Source organism: Panulirus ornatus, chromosome 20 (assembly GCF_036320965.1).
Source record: "Panulirus ornatus isolate Po-2019 chromosome 20, ASM3632096v1, whole genome shotgun sequence".
NCBI classification, from domain to species: Eukaryota; Metazoa; Arthropoda; class Malacostraca; order Decapoda; family Palinuridae; genus Panulirus; species Panulirus ornatus.
Window position 1 is genome coordinate 66,728,740 of NC_092243.1, and position 18,861 is coordinate 66,747,600.

Genomic DNA, 18,861 nt, shown 5'->3' on the forward strand with positions numbered 1-18,861 from the left:
TCAGATTTTCTTTGTCTTTTGTTAAACCATAGCTCTTTCATTTCTTACCTGCTTTATTCTCTGCCAATGGTACTCATGTCATAGCCTCATTATAGATTTCTATAATAATGTTTTGGAATTCTTCAAAGGCACTATTTAGCTCTGTATATCCTGTATAAGAAATTCTAAAATCTATCCTCCCTACAGGTAACCTTTATCCTTCAAAAGAAGAATTTTATTTGTGATAGTTTTACACCAAAATATCACTTCTGTCAGGTGCAAAAGGATTTTAAAAAACAATCATATTTTTGGTTCTCACAAAACCTTGTGTCAGTAAACTCACAGAATAACATCTCATGACTTCAGCATAAGAGAGCAGTTAAATAGCATGCTTCTGCAGAAAAGGAATTCTTGAAGTATAACCACACCCTATTCTTGGAGACCAATATAATCTCACAGTTTTATCAACATCAGTAAATTAATACCAAACATATACATACATTGATTTTGAACGATCGGGTCCTGAACATGCAGGAGGGTGAAAGGTAGGAAAGGAATAGAGTGAATTGGAACAATGTGGTATACTGGGGTTGACGTGCTGTCAATGGATTGAACCAGGGCATGTGAAGCATCTGGGGTAAACCATGGAAAGTTTTGTGGGGCCTAGATGTGGAAAGGAAGCTGTGGTTTTGGTGCATGACAGCTAGAGACTGAGTGTTAATGAATGTGGCCTTCACTGTCTTTTCCTAGCGGTGTGTGTGTGTGTGTGTGTGTGTGTTTGCCATTTCATGTGTGGCAGGGTTGCAACGGGAATGGATGAGGGCAGCAAGTATGAATATGTTCATGTGTATATAGGTATATGTCTGTGTATATGCCTGTATACGCTGAAATGTATAGATATGTATGTGTGCATGTATGTATATACGTGTATGTGGGTGGGTTGGGCCATTCTTTCATCTGTTTCCTTGCCCTACCTTGCTAATGTGGGAGACTGACAAAGTATAATAAATGAATAATATAAATACATACATTGGCCTCCATGGTATAGCATTACTAACCAAAAGTCAACATGGGCCTGCCTGGGGTGTGGGCATGGCAGTTGAACCCCACCCAACCTACGTGTTCACCCTCACCTTGGGGCTGGTCAATAAATGGGTACCTTGCTAAGGCTGGTGTGTGTGTGTGTGTGTGTCCACCATGAGTAAAAGACATAGTACATATATACAATTCAAAAGACAAGGGAATGTGAGTGTTAACAATGATCGTATACATATATCCTCAGATCTTGAAGTGCATCACTGACTAAAATAAACTAATTAAAGTTAGTACCTTATTAATCTACTGCAATTGCTCTAACTTAAAAGAAATATACACATAAAGTCAAATATTGAAGATCCTCCTTAAGTCTATCATATATAATTTAACAGATACACAGAATTCTACTCAGGGATAACAATAAACAGGAATAGTGCCTCACCTCATCCAGACCCAAGTGGATGTACCCATCGACAAAAGTGTGTTTCAGGTCTACTAGGAAGGCCTTCAGGAAGTCATACACCTGTAGCAAAATACATCCCATGAAACTTTATCTAATGAATCTTTATGACAGACTTCTATAACTTCTTGGAGAAATAAGCAATGAAATTTTATATACTAAGTCTTTAACTAAATAATACCTAGATCTGCTATAAGATGTAACAAATGAAAGATTGATATTTTGCAAATCTTTGAGAAAATCTTATACCTGAAAATACATAACAATGAAATTTTATGAATAGCATCATTTTGGTGCTAAAGGAAACACTACAATGTATACAAATAATGGCACTATATTACGGTAAACAATCATACGAAAAACCTTAGAAATAATTTCTTAAAGCAAGTGTTCCATAATATTTGTACTACTGTGTAGAGAATTAACTTAATCATTCTGGTTTAGAACTTATTTTTTCTATAGATTTGTGAAAATCAAATTCACAATTCTAATATCATAATCTCACTACTGTGGCTTCATATTAGCATTTATTTTTTTTTTTTTTTTTTTATACTTTGTCGCTGTCTCCCGCGTTTGCGAGGTAGCGCAAGGAAACAGACGAAAGAAATGGCCCAACCCCCCCCCCCATACACATGTACATACACACGTCCACACACGCAAATATACATACCTACACAGCTTTCCATGGTTTACCCCAGACGCTTCACATGCCTTGATTCAATCCACTGACAGCACGTCAACCCCTGTACACCACATCGCTCCAATTCACTCTACTCCTTGCCCTCCTTTCACCCTCCTGCATGTTCAGGCCCCGATCACACAAAATCTTTTTCACTCCATCTTTCCACCTCCAATTTGGTCTCCCTCTTCTCCTCGTTCCCTCCACCTCCGACACATATATCCTCTTGGTCAATTTTTCCTCACTCATTCTCTCCATGTGCCCAAACCATTTCAAAACACCCTCTTCTGCTCTCTCAACCACGCTCTTTTTATTTCCACACATCTCTCTTACCCTTACGTTACTTACTCGATCAAACCACCTCACACCACACATTGTCCTCAAACATCTCATTTCCAGCACATCCATCCTCCTGCGCACAACTCTATCCATAGCCCACGCCTCGCAACCATACAACATTGTTGGAACCACTATTCCTTCAAACATACCCATTTTTGCTTTCCGAGATAATGTTCTCGACTTCCACACATTTTTCAAGGCTCCCAAAATTTTCGCCCCCTCCCCCACCCTATGATCCACTTCCGCTTCCATGGTTCCATCCGCTGACAGATCCACTCCCAGATATCTAAAACACTTCACTTCCTCCAGTTTTTCTCCATTCAAACTCACCTCCCAATTGACTTGACCCTCAACCCCTAGCATTTATACATCAAGTTAATTCTAGTTACATAATTCAGTATGTGAAAGAAAGCCTGGCATTCCATTCATGCCTCACAGTTTTTCCTCTCTCCTATTTCATCTCATTGGCAGTTTATAAAAGCAACTTTTTAAGACACACTGTAACCTTGCTGATCAAATCACATCTCAAATAAATAATCAACTAATATCTTTAATTATTAACAGCTTTATCTATGAGTATGTATGTACATTGTTTCAATTTTCTATTATCATTCCTCTGCTGTACTTTGCTACACTTAAATGAGTGACAATATGTATTATCCTTTATAACTATTATCATTACATCTATTCCTGTATACATGGTATGGATCAAGTGCATACATGCAGCTTTCATAAAAATAAATTTTGCACAAATGAGGGTCATAACCACAAACCAAAGACTGGCAAAATGACAAAATCTACATTAATGTCTCTTGCTGTTTTCACATAAATTCCAGAATCTTTTGCAGTACTCTTCAACAGTACATTTTTAAACTACTCTGTCGAGATCAACTAAGTTTTAGCCTTCATGGGACATACTAGCACTAATGAATTTACCATTGGTGTGTTTTCCTGAAGGGAAAGCTACCAACAAGTTCATTCTGTGCTCATGCACCTGACTTCTATTAATGATTTACATGGATTATCTAATTGGTAGATTAGTACCAATAATTCTAATTACTTCCCCTTACTGCTTATGTTCTCTGTCACAGGCATAAATAACCTTCTATTTGAAGAATCATACAGGGATCTTACAGTCAGTGGACAATTGTACCTAAATTTTCAAGTACAAATCTTATTTTTTTTTTATGAGAAAAAAAATAGGTAAAGAGCACTTTAGTATATAAGTAAGTGTCTCAGCCACATAACCTTCACAACTACTTTTTTCCAAAAGTGGTGTTTATTTCAAAAACATCAGTCAAACAATGTACATCTTCCAAAACAGTCCCCTTCATCCAACTAGCCATTAATTCTTCCATTGTTTTTTCATGGAGGCCTCTCACTTCTCACTTGTAAAGGTTGTGCCCTATCATTCATTAATCTATTCTCAGCTCATCATCCTTATGGACTTACCAGTGCTGCACTTGACTTACCTGTGGGTTTGTGGGGTCGAGGTTCTCGTAGGCAGCATGGTAGGGGAATTTGGGAGTGCCTGCTGTCTGACCATCACCATAACATGGAGTCAACAGGTCTGGTGACAAATGCCTTTATTCAATAACATTTACATCTTGAAATTCACCACATGTGTTATACCTACATGTTCATCCATATCAGTGTATATATTTAATGTCAAAGCTTGACAACTCATTCAAAATCTTTTCCAAACATTCTAGCTACTGACCATATCCACACCTTCAAGTGGTAATGATCCAACAGCAAAGGTTAAAACATTTGCTAAAGGACACAGACTATTGGTTTAATTATCTTATGAGTCAAATAGCTGGCAACTCCTTGTGTCAAGCTAATGTAATGTGAAAGATAATGGGAGTTACCTCAGCATGAATACATCTGGAATACAAGAAAGACAAAAAGGAATATACGTAAAAATGTGAGGAAATCATAAATGGGAAAATAAGTTTTCAAAGGAGAGCCTACAGCTGGAAAATAAAACACATAACATCACAGAAGCTGCAGTTTTTCTACTTCCTACCTTTCCTTTGGAGACAGATGAGTATATATGATAAAGGCCACCTTTCCTTTAGTGACAACCTAAATGTGTACCCATCAGCCTGTGAAAGAATATAAAAGTACCCTATCTTCTTTAGCTTTCTTCCCTCAAGTTTACTATTTGCATAGACTGCCCGTCCACACTGTTTAACTTTAGTTCTATCTGCTTAGAAAGTTTCATACTGCTCTTTCTCATATTTTGTTAATGTGCCATACTAATGTCTTATTACTAATTACCGTATCATTATCCTTTGTGTATTTAATGAAGCACTTTGCTTTCAGTCTGAATCTTCATTTAATAATCTTTGCAAATGTATGAACATGATCTTTCATAATTTTCTTAATATTATTTCAGCCTTTCTTTGCCTTTTGTTCATTTGGTCTCATTCATCCCTTTCCTTACATTATTTGGTTAATTAGAGACAGTCCAATGCCATTCTTCATAGTGTTTCCCTTTCTCACAATAATTTTTCTATTTATCCTCTCATGTCCTTTACTCCTATTCTTTTTTTTCTTTTTTTTTTCTTTTTTTTTTCGCTGTCTCCCGTGTTTGCGAGGTTTTTTTTTTTTTTTTTTTATACTTTGTCGCTGTCTCCCGCGTTTGCGAGGTAGCGCAAGGAAACAGACGAAAGAAATGGCCCAACCCTCCCCATACACATGTACATACACACGTCCACACACGCAAATATACATACCTACACAGCTTTCCATGGTTTACCCCGGACGCTTCACATGCCTTGATTCAATCCACTGACAGCACGTCAACCCCTGTATACCACATCGCTCCAATTCACTCTATTCCTTGCCCTCCTTTCACCCTCCTGCATGTTCAGGCCCCGATCACACAAAATCCTCTTCACTCCATCTTTCCACCTCCAATTTGGTCTCCCTCTTCTCCTCGTTCCCTCCACCTCCGACACATATATCCTCTTGGTCAATCTTTCCTCACTCATTCTCTCCATGTGCCCAAACCATTTCAAAACACCCTCTTCTGCTCTCTCAACCACGCTCTTTTTATTTCCACACATCTCTCTCACCCTTACGTTACTTACTCGATCAAACCACCTCACACCACACATTGTCCTCAAACATCTCATTTCCAGCACATCCATCCTCCTGCGCACAACTCTATCCATAGCCCACGCCTCGCAACCATACAACATTGTTGGAACTACTATTCCTTCAAACATACCCATTTTTGCTTTCCGGGATAATGTTCTCGACTTCCACACATTTTTCAAGGCTCCCAAAATTTTCGCCCCCTCCCCCACCCTATGATCCACTTCCGCTCCCATGGTTCCATCCGCTGACAGATCCACTCCCAGATATCTAAAACACTTCACTTCCTCCAGTTTTTCTCCATTCAAACTCACCTCCCAATTGACTTGACCCTCAACCCTACTGTACCTAATAACCTTGCTCTTATTCACATTTACTCTTAACTTTCTTCTTCCACACACTTTACCAAACTCCGTCACCAGCTTCTGCGTTTGCGAGGTAGCGCAAGGAAACAGACGAAAGAAATGGCCCAACCCCCCCCCATACACATGTATATACATACGTCCACACACGCAAATATACATACCTTCACAGCTTTCCATGGTTCACCCCAGACGCCTCACACGCCCCGATTCAATCCACCGACAGCACGCCAACCCCGGTATACCACATCGCTCCAATTCACTCTATTCCTTGCCCTCCTCTCACCCTCCTGCATGTTCAGGCCCCGATCACACAAAATCCCCTTCACTCCATCCCTCCACCCCCAATCCGGTCTCCCTCCTCTCCCCGCTCCCTCCACCTCCGACACACACATCCTCCTGGTCAATCTCTCCTCACTCATCCTCTCCATGTGCCCAAACCACCTCAAAACACCCTCCTCTGCTCCCTCAACCACGCTCTTTCTATTTCCACACATCTCTCTCACCCCCACGTCACTCACTCGACCAAACCACCCCACACCACACACTGTCCTCAAACACCTCACCTCCAGCACATCCATCCTCCTGCGCACAACTCTATCCATAGCCCACGCCTCGCAACCACACAACATTGCTGAAACCACCATTCCCTCAAACACACCCATTTCCGCTCTCCGAGATAACGCTCTCGACCTCCACACACTCTTCAAGGCCCCCAGAACCTTCGCCCCCTCCCCCACCCTATGATCCACCTCCGCCTCCACGGCTCCACCCGCTGCCAGATCCACTCCCAGACACCTAAAACACCCCACCTCCTCCAGTTCCTCTCCACTCAAACCCACCTCCCAATTGACCCGACCCCCAACCCCACCGCACCCAATAACCCTGCTCTCATTCACACCCACTCCCAACTCTCCCCTTCCACACACTTTACCAAACTCAGTCACCAGCCTCTGCAGCTTCCCACATGAATCAGCCACCAGCGCTGCACCATCAGCGAACAACAACTGACTCACCTCCCAAGCTCTCCCATCCCCAACAGACCTCATACCCGCCCCCCTTTCCAAAACTCTATACATATATATATATATATATATATATATATATATATATATATATATATATATATATATATACATATATATTATCCCTGGGGACAGGGGATTAAGAACACCCCCCACGCAGGTTTCTGTAAAAAAAATCCAATAGCTTATTCTGTCAGAGACCATATTCTGAGAAATGATGCTTGTTGTTGTTATTTTTTTTTTTTTTATACATTGTCGCTGTCTCCCGCGTTTGCGAGGTAGCGCAAGGAAACAGACGAAAGAAATGGCCCAACCCCCCCAATACACATGTATATACATACGTCCACACATGCAAATATACATACCTACACAGCTTTCCATGGTTTACCCCAGACGCTTCACATGCCTTGATTCAATCCACTGACAGCACGTCAACCCCGGTATACCACATCGCTCCAGTTCACTCTATTCCTTGCCCTCCTTTCACCCTCCTGCATGTTCAGGCCCCGATCACACAAAATCTTTTTCACTCCATCTTTCCACCTCCAATTTGGTCTCCCTCTTCTCCTTGCTCCCTCCACCTCCGACACATATATCCTCTTGGTCAATCTTTCCTCACTCATCCTCTCCATGTGCCCAAACCACTTCAAAACACCCTCTTCTGCTCTCTCAACCACGCTCTTTTTATTTCCACACATCTCTCTTACCCTTACGTTACTCACTCGATCAAACCACCTCACACCACACATTGTCCTCAAACATCTCATTTCCAGCACATCCATCCTCCTGCGCACAACTCTATCCATAGCCCACGCCTCGCAACCATACAACATTGTTGGAACCACTATTCCTTCAAACATACCCATTTTTGCTTTCCGAGATAATGTTCTCGACTTCCACACATTCTTCAAGACCCCCAGAATTTTCGCCCCCTCCCCCACCCTATGATCCACTTCCGCTTCCATGGTTCCATCCGCTGCCAGATCCACTCCCAGATATCTAAAACACTTCACTTCCTCCAGTTTTTCTCCATTCACACTCACCTCCCAATTGACTTGACCCTCAACCCTACTGTACCTAATAACCTTGCTCTTATCCACATTTACTCTTAACTTTCTTCTTCCACACACTTTACCAAACTCAGTCACCAGCTTCTGCAGTTTCTCACATGAATCAGCCACCAGCGCTGTATCATCAGCGAACAACAACTGACTCACTTCCCAAGCTCTCTCATCCCCAACAGACTTCATACTTGCCCCTCTTTCCAAAACTCTAGCATTTACCTCCCTAACAACCCCATCCATAAACAAATTAAACAACCATGGAGACATCACACACCCCTGCCGCAAACCTACATTCACTGAGAACCAATCACTTTCCTCTCTTCCTACACGTACACATGCCTTACATCCTCGATAAAAACTTTTCACTGCTTCTAACAACTTTCCTCCCACACCATATATTCTTAATACCTTCCACAGAGCATCTCTATCAACTCTATCATATGCCTTCTCCAGATCCATAAATGCTACATACAAATCCATTTGTTATATAATCTTTTTAATGTGCCCATGAATAGTTTTGTTCCGTTGCTCCATCTGCATCAGAGGAGTGAGAGAGAGAGAAATCAAGGCAGTTAACACACTGATTTATTTCATGTTAAACTTTCAAACAGAATGAGTACATCAGAAAAAGCAGACACAAGAGAGAACCGTCTGCTGGGTAGAACATAATAAGAACCCACGATGAAGGTTTACTAAGGAGAAAAGAAGGCTAGGTAAGGTAGGAAGGGAAGGTTTGTTGTCAGTATTCGATCATTCCAATGATAATGGTGAGAAACTTGGATTTCTTTTCATGCAGCGAGGGATGGTTGCCCACAGCGATCATACAAGGTAAAGTCCTGCTTTCTTAGATTTAGTAGTTTTACCTAAATCTAAGGAATAGAGTGAATTGGAACTATGTGGTATACCGGGGTTGACGTGCTGTCAATGAATTGAACCAGGGCATGTGAAGCGTCAGGGGTAAACCATGGAAAGTTCTGTGGGGCCTGGATGTGGAAAGGGAGCTGTGGCTTTTGGTGCATTATTACATGAAAGCTAGAGACTGAGTGTGAACGAATGTGGCCTTTGTTGTCTTTTCCTAGCGCTCCCTCGCACACATGAGGGGGGAGGGGTTGTTATTTCATGTGTAGCGATGGGAATGAATAAAGGCAGACTATGAACTATGTACATGTGTATATATGTATATGTCTGTGTGTGTATATATATGTATACGTTGAGATGTAAGGTATGTATATTGGCGTGTGTGGACGTGTATGTATATACATGTGTATGTGGGTGGGTTGGTCCATTCTTTCATCTGTTTCCTTGCGCTACCTCGCTAATGCGGGAGACAGTGACAAAGCAAAATAAATAAAATAGATATAAACCTAAATATGGAAAATAACCATCAACTGGGGTAAAGTCAAGCCTGTATAACTTCAAAGTGACCAAGGTCAATCAATCTGTTAGTTTTAACAAACTGCAAGTTACATATCTATGTGCTGAGTACCAAAAATCAAGTATGGGATATTAATGGCATTTGATTACAAAAAAAAGTAATATTAGATTTAAAGATCACTATCAAAAACCTAATACATACCATGCAATAATTTTTGCTAAATGGAGAAGGTTCTTTCATATATGACTGAAGTCTGATTTCATATACCATTGGTATTTACTTTTTCAACCAAGCTATTACCAAGAAACATACATAAAGACAGACAGCACAATGCACAATGAAAGGTACTCATATACTTACGTGGAAAGGCCTTGCCAAAGCCCTGAGCATGCCCTGGGGTGTCAAACTCTGGAATGACCCTTATGCCACGGTACCTAGCATACTCCACTATGTCCATCACATCTCGCTGACTGTACACGTGCCTTGGTGTGTATGCACCCTAAAAGCAAAACAGTAAGTCCAACAACAACCAGAGGGAAGGCATTACAGATGAGAAAATAAACAAAACAATTATTTGGGGTTACCAGAGACCTATATTAGTTTGAATTTAAATGTCAAATGAAAATCAAATCATTAAGAAGTAAACCACTCTTAGAAATCATAAGTAATGACATAAAATTATCCAGATGGTGATTCATAGTAATTTTTAACAACTGATGGGTATTTAGCTATTTTCTAAAAGCCCCTGTTATGTTTTTGGACAAAGCAGTAGTGTACAGAAATTGTAGTGTGTAGAACAGTGATTTTCAATCAAGGGTTCTACAAAATTTTGTAGTTAAAAAAAATCAATGGAAGCCTACTTATTCATAAACAGAGCTCTTTTAATTTGAATTTGGCTAGCTATGCTACAAAATTGCCTATGGAGCTCTAAAACCATGCTTACAACAAAGGTAAAGAAGGAGTGGAGAAGTTGGGGGATTCCAGAAAATATAACATTTTGCTTATAGGGTTCCTCCATAAGAAAAGGTTAAAAACACTGATATAGAATAGTCACATTTCTATTTGTGATAAACTGTTCTCTTAATGTTTAAATGTAAGAAATTGCAGAGCAAACAATTTCTTTTTCCTGTAATTCAAACAAAATCACATTCTGTTGTGCTTCTAATTCACAAAACTAGTTGCTTTAAAAACCAAGGTAATGCACACATGTTCATGTCAGGTGGAGTATAGTTGGAGGAAGCTAATTAACATGGTGTTTGAGGATGAGGAATAAGGACTTATAAGTACAATAGGGATATAAACTGCTTGCACATATGGTGACTTTACAAACAAAAACTAACATTGAGATTGAGACAGGCAAAGTGAGACAAATAGAAGGTATGGCTGGAGAGGAAATCTCTCATGAAGAATGAGATAATAGAAGAAACTCAAGTAATAGTTGAAGATAGAAAGAAAAATCCATATGAAAAATAAATGACGAAAGAACTAAGGTGGCAAGTGAGATTGGGGAAGACTGAAGTTTAAAAGAATGAGAAGCTCATGTGGAATGTGAGGTTGAGGAAAGTAATCATGAGCACAGTTAAATTGAAGATGGACATCACATGAAGAGTGTGGCTGGGTACGAAAACCTCACTTACAAAATAGTGTTAGACTGGAAAGAAAGTGGGGGAGAAACTCCTATGGGAGGAATAGCTGGGGAAGTTGTCAAAAAGAGTGAGACTTGCTGAGAACAAAGTCACAGAGAAGAAAGTTGCAAGAGGAGCCCATGAGAAGGGTTAGGATGGAGGGCAAATACTTAGGAGGCAAAGAGAGGGAAGAGTACTAATAAGGAGAGTCAGTTTGAGGAGGAAAACTCACTTGAAAACCGAAGTTTAAAAAGAAACTCAAAGGTGGGTGATGCTGGGAGAAACCTGCAAAGGGCTGAGGCTAAGAAAATTTAATCTACAGGTAGTCTGGCTTAGAAAGCCTAATTAACACACAGAATGAAATCAATATTGATGTCGAGGCTTAGAGAGTCAAATTAATTTAAAGTGTAAGGATGGGGAATTACACTATGGTACAGAACAATAGGCAGCTAAAACTAACTAATGTGGAAGGTAAAGTAAAGGAAGACAGAATCATGTGGATAATTTTGTCAAGTAGATTCACAAACAATGTGAAGTGAGGAATAAAGCCTCACATGAAGGACATGGTTGAGGGAAAGAAGTTTCATGTGGAGGGTGAGACTGAGGTACAGACTCACATGAAGGGTGGAGCTGGGGTTAAGAGAAATACAAAGGATGTGGGAAGGGGCAGAGAAAATATAAGAAGAATGGAGATGGAAGGCTTACTCAGGAGTTTCTACAAATATAAAGTAACATACTTTGAAGGAGCAAGGGGCACCAAGTTCAAGGCAAAAAGTACATAGAGTGGGAGAATGTGGGATAAAGGCATTTTTGCAAAATTAAGATACGAGTTGCATATTTAAACTTTCTAAGACAAGATATCAGTGGTAGACAGATAAAAAGTTCTTTATACAATGTAGTTTCACGTTATGTTCAGCAAAATTTGAAAGCAGAGACAGCATAACAAATGTTTCAGGCAAAGAAATGGGCCAGGTGGAGTCTGGTCATGAAACTATTGTCACATGAAAGGTAAAGATAGGGAAGAAGTACTGATATCAATGGTTGAGGATGGTGAAAGACACATAGAGGGCTGTGGAAAAAACAAACAAACAAAAAACAAATGTATGGGACCTACATGGTGGGTGAGGTTGGGGAAGATCTTGGACTCATAGGGGAAGCTTTGATCATCAACGATGTGCCAGTGAAGAACATTCAGTTTGTTCCAAGCCATTGAATCCAATGCCTACAAAATAAACAGATTCTTAGTGATCATGAAATAACAAGGAATGTAAGAGCAAGGTGCATATGATATCAGTGATTTCTATAGCTGAAAACAATGAGGTTGAACAAAATACAGTATAATCCAAATGTATGTATGTTAATTAGTTGATATGTAAGTTTGCATAATTAAAAACTAACATGAAATAGATCCACTATTATAATAACTGTACAATAAAGTGATTGCTAATGATGCATATGATATCATTGATTTCTATAGCTGAAAACAACGAAGTTGAACAAAATACAGTATAATCCAAATGTATGTATGTCGATTTCTGTCAATATGTAAGTTTGCATAATTAAAAACTAACATGAAACAGTTCCACTATTATAATAACTGTACAATAAAGTGATTGCTATAATTACACAAATAATGTAGTACCACTAACAAATGATGATTCCATGTGTGGATGTATTGATTAAGCATCACTAACACATCTGACAAAACCTTGTTTAGTACATCTTACAGGATGAGTGTTTGTGTGCCAGCAGATACACATAATCTGAATATGATATAGGGATATTAGTCCATCCACACTAGCAGAGGATGTGTATTATACACTGCATCTATAATGCTGTAACTATGTATAAGAGAAACACTCCACATACCTGTGTTGAAAATACATATTCTAAAGACATATCACTTGGAACTTTCTTCTTATCACCATCTCCCATTGGCTGAGGTGTAAATGTAACTGCAGAAGTTCACAGCATACTAATCTTTTCATTATTTTCAAAATGCTGATGCTCTTATGAGTCTACAAACATGGATGAGGATATACCTGAAGAAGAGTGTTCTTGGGCAGGAAATGTCTGGCGGTGTCGAGCAGCAGCCCACGGTGGGGAAACCTCGGGGCATCCTCCACATGCGTCACATTCACCCGATACTGCGGGCACAGCAGACGTCAGTCACACACAGGGGCACTGAGGATGTGAGTCATGTTGAGGGAATAATGCAAGGGATAAAAGGAATGTGGGAACATGAGAGGGGTTAGTGCTTCTCAGGGAGCTGACATTATGGTAAAGTATAAAAGCATAGCAATATGGTAATTAGGTATAAAGGTACTCTGCCTTGTAGAAGAATTAAGGGCCATGGTAAGCAATAACTGTTAAAAATGTGGAGGAAAAAGTATGCCATACTGTTGGCCAACAGCTGAAGTAGAGATCTGGTGGTGTAGGAAGACCATGCCTAACCCACCAAGTCCTTTAAAAATAGAAAACCACAATCCAAGATGATATTCAACAAATATGTTTGAAAATAAAGATACCAAATTGTGTGCAACATACTAAAAAGGCATAAAACTTACATTGAGACATGTTCCTACTGATGAGGGTGGGGGAGCTCTATTTTGTAATTTTCTTAGCTGGAAGGGCTGCCACCCTTCACTTTAACCACTGTTGATGGCAATGGCCGAAGGGAACATGCAGAAATGAGGAAGCGAGGGGAGATAAGCATGAGGATGTGATGGAGTGATGGAAATCACTTTCTGTACGATGGAGCACAGGAAACCTCAGTAGCATCAAGGATACAGGCAATGCATGGGTTGCAGGGAATTTGAGGGATTAGATTCTGTTAGGACAAAATAATGACAGCAACACAGGTATACAAGTAAATGATTTAGGTGAATACAGGAATGTCGAAATAAAACTATGACAAAAAGGATATGAAAGAAAGGTAAATAAGTCTTAGAAAAAAATATGTACTCTACCATTTCCCTCACTTACAGAATTAGCAGCAGGAATGCTCCCTTACTTTTGATTAAGATGAAATTTTTCCACCTTTTGATATTAGCATAATACTCACATGATTCTCAGGTTCAGTGATGTGGACCAGTTGTGAAAAGGTCTCTAGGCCTCTAAGGGCTCCCCAGACGGTATGAGCCTTCAGCTGGGCAGAACCCCGCATTACTGGCTCAGCTCCCTCTGTCTTTGTCTCCTCAGTGAGGGCCACTTCCAGTGTGTCTGTAGCAGAAGAAAGGTAAGAAAAGCTTCTGGTGGCTTCTAAGAAATGTTTTCATTTCAGTAAAATATATTGTGGAGTAATGTTTGAAATAAGTTTAAATGATGTCTCATCAAGTTCTTCCAGTAACAGTCTCACTCAAGCAATACTGCCAAAAATTAGAGAAATATAGTAGAGTAAAGTATGTGTATGTCATCTGCATCAAGATAATTATTTCTGAGTAAAAAAGGCCTAGAAATTTAGGTCTCGATTTCCTTGTTCTGTCTCCAATACCAAAATACATGTAAAAGTATTAAAACCGTATGCTTCACAGATAATTTTACAAGGAATTCCTTGGCTCAAATAAGAGAATATGTATCGCATACAGTTTAACAACCTGAAAAAAGTACCTCTACAGGTACTAATCCTGCAATGAAACTATTCATACTAACAAGATTCATAGTCTGGGCGGTGGTTCAGATGTGGTGTGTGATCACAGCCTGAGGTCACTGACACGTTCAGGAATGGTAACAGAGTCAGTCCTGGGTCAGGAGTGGCCTCAGGGTCAATCAATACCAGATTCTGATACCTGTAAAAATGGGATTAAAATGGGTCATATTGTGTAAATTCTCTAAAAGGATACGATGAATTCTAAAGGTGCAGTGGGAAGATTTTTGGTTCACTGTTAGTTGCACAACATGGTACAGCATATGATAAGGACTGGGGAGGTAAGTTATCAAAAATGCACTGAGACTGTGATTGACAGAAATAAGACACATAAAGGAGGATGTTCAGTAAAACCGCTATCAATAAAATTTTATCTGTAGAGAAAATGGAATGCATGCTCATGCTAATGACAAAACAAACCTACAATCTTATTTAATAATCATTCTAAAAAAAAAAGACATACCTATGTAAGGCAGCATCAATGACATCACATCCAGTGAGGTCTGAGGAGATAATAAAGGATGCAGGGTCAAGTGTCAACTGATATGGTGAAGATGACCACTGGCGTGGCAGTGGCCAAGGAGACCCAGGTGGTGCTTCCTCTCCCTGTCAGACAAAGAAAGGTACTATGTGAACAGGTCTAAATATTCTTAAGGAATCCATTACGTAATATCTAGTCTCAAAACACTGAAAAAAAATAACTGAAAAATAAGTGTAATGATGAAGGGTAATATGGCTTTAGGAGAAGTATAGGGTTTATGGGCCAGGTGTTTCCTTAAAAGAACTTGTCAGAAATACCTAGAAAAACAGTGTAAGTTGTACATAATATCTATGGATCTAGAAAAAGCATGAAATGGGTTTTATGGAGAGGCCTTGTGGACAGCGCTGTGAATATAATGTATGGGAGGAATGTTATTAGTGTAGCATGGAGCTTTTACAAGGGGAGTAAGGCATGTGATTACCATTTGTGTTTTATGGGGAGAAAGTTTTTCATTCACATGAGTCTTTACTTATAAGTATGTATGCACACACACACAAATATACACACATCTCAGCTGATGCCAGGTACCCGTTCTATTGACCAGCCCCTTGGGAAGGATGACAAGATGGGTGGACTGTGGGCCAGCTGCCATAACCAGGATTCAAACCTATGTGGCTGTGATCCAAGATGGCCCGTGCATTTATTATGGTCAGCAGTGCTAACCACTACACCACAAGGGTTCCATGTGATGGAACCACTGCATCAAAAATGTGTGATATCATCACCACTGTTTATCTCTTTATGGCATGAGTGATGTGGGAGGCAAATGCAAGGACCAATACCTTCCCTACTCGGGGAAAGGAGGTTATGGAAGATGAATCAGGTGCTGTTAGCAGATGACAGATATCTAGTAGCAGACTCCAGAGAAAGGGTGTGAAAGGAGAGAGTTAAGAGTAAATACAAACAAAAGAACGGTAATGATGTGCAGCAGTGGAGTGAGACGGGATGGTTTCTATTGTAGTTTATATGGTTAGGACCAGGATGAAAAGGAGTGCTTCAGGTGCCCAGGAGTGGATGCAGTAACAAACAAACCATGGAAGCTGAAGTAAGTCCTAGGGTGCAAGAGATGGCTAAGGTTTTGGGTATATTAAGTAGTATGTGAAAGGAGAGTTTAATGTCTAGAAAGGCAAAGATTGGTATGTGTGAGGGTATAGCAGTCCCATGGTGCTTCAGGGATGTGAATCTTAAGCACTGAACACAATAGAAGGGAAGCAGATGGATTTTGGAAATAGAAAGCTGGAGGAAGATAAGTGATATGAGAATGGTTGATCATATATAGGAATGACTGTATCAGAAAAGCGTATTAATGAGTACAGTCTGGGAAGGCCAAACATAGTGCTCTAAAATGATTTGGACATTTACAGAGGAGGAGTTGAGGGAAGACTAAGATCTATGAGTCAGGAGTAGAGGGAGCAATGGGTAGGGAGAGAATGAGATGGAAGTTTGAAGAGAATTATGCTTCAGAGGTATCAGGGCTTGAGAATTCAGAAGGGGTAGAGGCATGCATTGGAAAGAATGAATTGTAACAATGATTTATGCAGAGGGTGACATGCTATCATTGGGCTAAACCATGACATATGAAGTAGTCAAGAAAACCATAGTTTGTGAGGCATGGCTGTAGATGGAAGGCTATGATTTTGTTAAATGGCACATTACAGCTAGAGACTCAATAACACCACTGTTCATTTGTTTCTGACTATACCTTACTAGACATGAGAGTTTTTTTTTTTTTTTTTTTTTTTTTTTTTTTTTTATACTTTGTCGCTGTCTCCCGCGTTTGCGAGGTAGCGCAAGGAAACAGACGAAAGAAATGGCCCAACCCCCCCCCCCCATACACATGTACATACACACGTCCACACACGCAAATATACATACCTACACAGCTTTCCATGGTTTACCCCAGACGCTTCACATGCCTTGCTTCAATCCACTGACAGCACGTCAACCCCTGTATACCACATGACTCCAATTCACTCTATTTCTTGCCCTCCTTTCACCCTCCTGCATGTTCAGGCCCCGATCACACAAAATCTTTTTCACTCCATCTTTCCACCTCCAATTTGGTCTCCCTCTTCTCCTCGTTCCCTCCACCTCCGACACATATATCCTCTTGGTCAATCTCTCCTCACTCATTCTCTCCATGTGCCCAAACCATTTCAAAACACCCTCTTCTGCTCTCTCAACCACGCTCTTTTTATTTCCACACATCTCTCTTACCTTTACGTTACTTACTCGATCAAACCACCTCACACCACACATTGTCCTCAAACATCTCATTTCCAGCACATCCATCCTCCTGCGCACATCTCTATCCATAGCCCACGCCTCGCAACCATACAGCATTGTTGGAACCACTATTCCCTCAAACATACCCATTTTTGCTTTCCGAGATACTGTTCTCGACTTCCACACATTTTTCAAGGCTCCCAAAATTTTCGCCCCCTCCCCCACCCTATGATCCACTTCCGCTTCCATGGTTCCATCCGCTGACAGATCCACTCCCAGATATCTAAAACACTTCACTTCCTCCAGTTTTTCTCCATTCAAACTCACCTCCCAATTGACTTGACCCTCACCCCTACTGTACCTAATAACCTTGCTCTTATTCACATTTACTCTCAACTTTCTTCTTCCACACACTTTACCAAACTCAGTCACCAGCTTCTGCAGTTTCTCACATGAATCAGCCACCAGCGCTGTATCATCAGCGAACAACAATTGACTCACTTCCCAAGCTCTCTCATCCCCAACAGACTTCATACTTGCCCCTCTTTCCAGGACTCTTGCATTTACCTCCTTTACAACCCCATCCATAAACAAATTAATTAGGTATAAAAAAATGATATATCACTCAACAGATGGTGCTTTTCATAAAGCTTTGAGGAGGTTAGTAATATGGAAGGGGCACTTTCTAATCATTATCCATCCAACTTCCCTCCACTATTGCAGATCTAAAATAATGCTTCTCTAGCCAATGAAATAAAACAAAAAGTTCTGACAAAGGATTCCTTGATCATGTCTTCTCTTCTTGTAGGCTTAATCTGCTTTTTTACATCAGGATCTTTGTTCTACTAAAAGGATGTCAAAAAATATTCTACAATTTCCACTATCCAACAATATTAGATAAATCCTATTCATACATTAGGCTTAAAATGTTTTTTAATGTCTTTTTAGTTCTATGTTTGTAATGTGCTTAAAATGTTTTTTGATATCTTTTTAGTTCTATGTTTGTAATGTATTATAGATTTTATCTTGGACGATGCTCATTTTTACTTTTTACACTGTGGAAAATGTATAAGACAAGTTTCATTCATATCAATAATGAAGTATTTATCATCAATATTATAACTTTGTGTTACATGATTGGCATTCTCATGTCTCCTGATAAATTTCTAATCCTTTGTTTCCTCCTTGAACATGTTTAGCATTCTCATGTCTTGTGTTTTCATGGCATCTAATGATACAGGATTAATGTTATCATGGCATCTAATGATACAGGATTAATGTTATGATGGCATCTAATGATACAGGATTAATGTTATCATGGCATCTAACGGTATATGTCTGATGCTCTTATTTCATCTCATGGTAATAATAACTGATCAGAACTTTTAAGCTTTTAAACC

At 39.9% G+C, this 18,861-nt stretch overlaps 1 protein-coding gene across 1 annotated transcript in view; it reads right to left on the minus strand.

Moving 5' to 3' along the window:
* Window positions 1-18,861, minus strand: part of LOC139756082 (beta-hexosaminidase subunit beta-like) — an 89,149-nt gene that overhangs the window by 3,515 nt on the left and 66,773 nt on the right. The window contains exons 3-10 of the mRNA XM_071675105.1: window positions 15,158-15,300; window positions 14,700-14,836; window positions 14,113-14,270; window positions 13,091-13,195; window positions 12,163-12,270; window positions 9,784-9,922; window positions 3,965-4,062; window positions 1,457-1,537 (exon numbers count right to left, since the gene is read on the minus strand). Coding sequence (XP_071531206.1) covers window positions 1,457-1,537; window positions 3,965-4,062; window positions 9,784-9,922; window positions 12,163-12,270; window positions 13,091-13,195; window positions 14,113-14,270; window positions 14,700-14,836; window positions 15,158-15,300 — 969 coding nt within the window. The remainder of the gene's footprint in view (window positions 1-1,456; window positions 1,538-3,964; window positions 4,063-9,783; window positions 9,923-12,162; window positions 12,271-13,090; window positions 13,196-14,112; window positions 14,271-14,699; window positions 14,837-15,157; window positions 15,301-18,861) is intronic.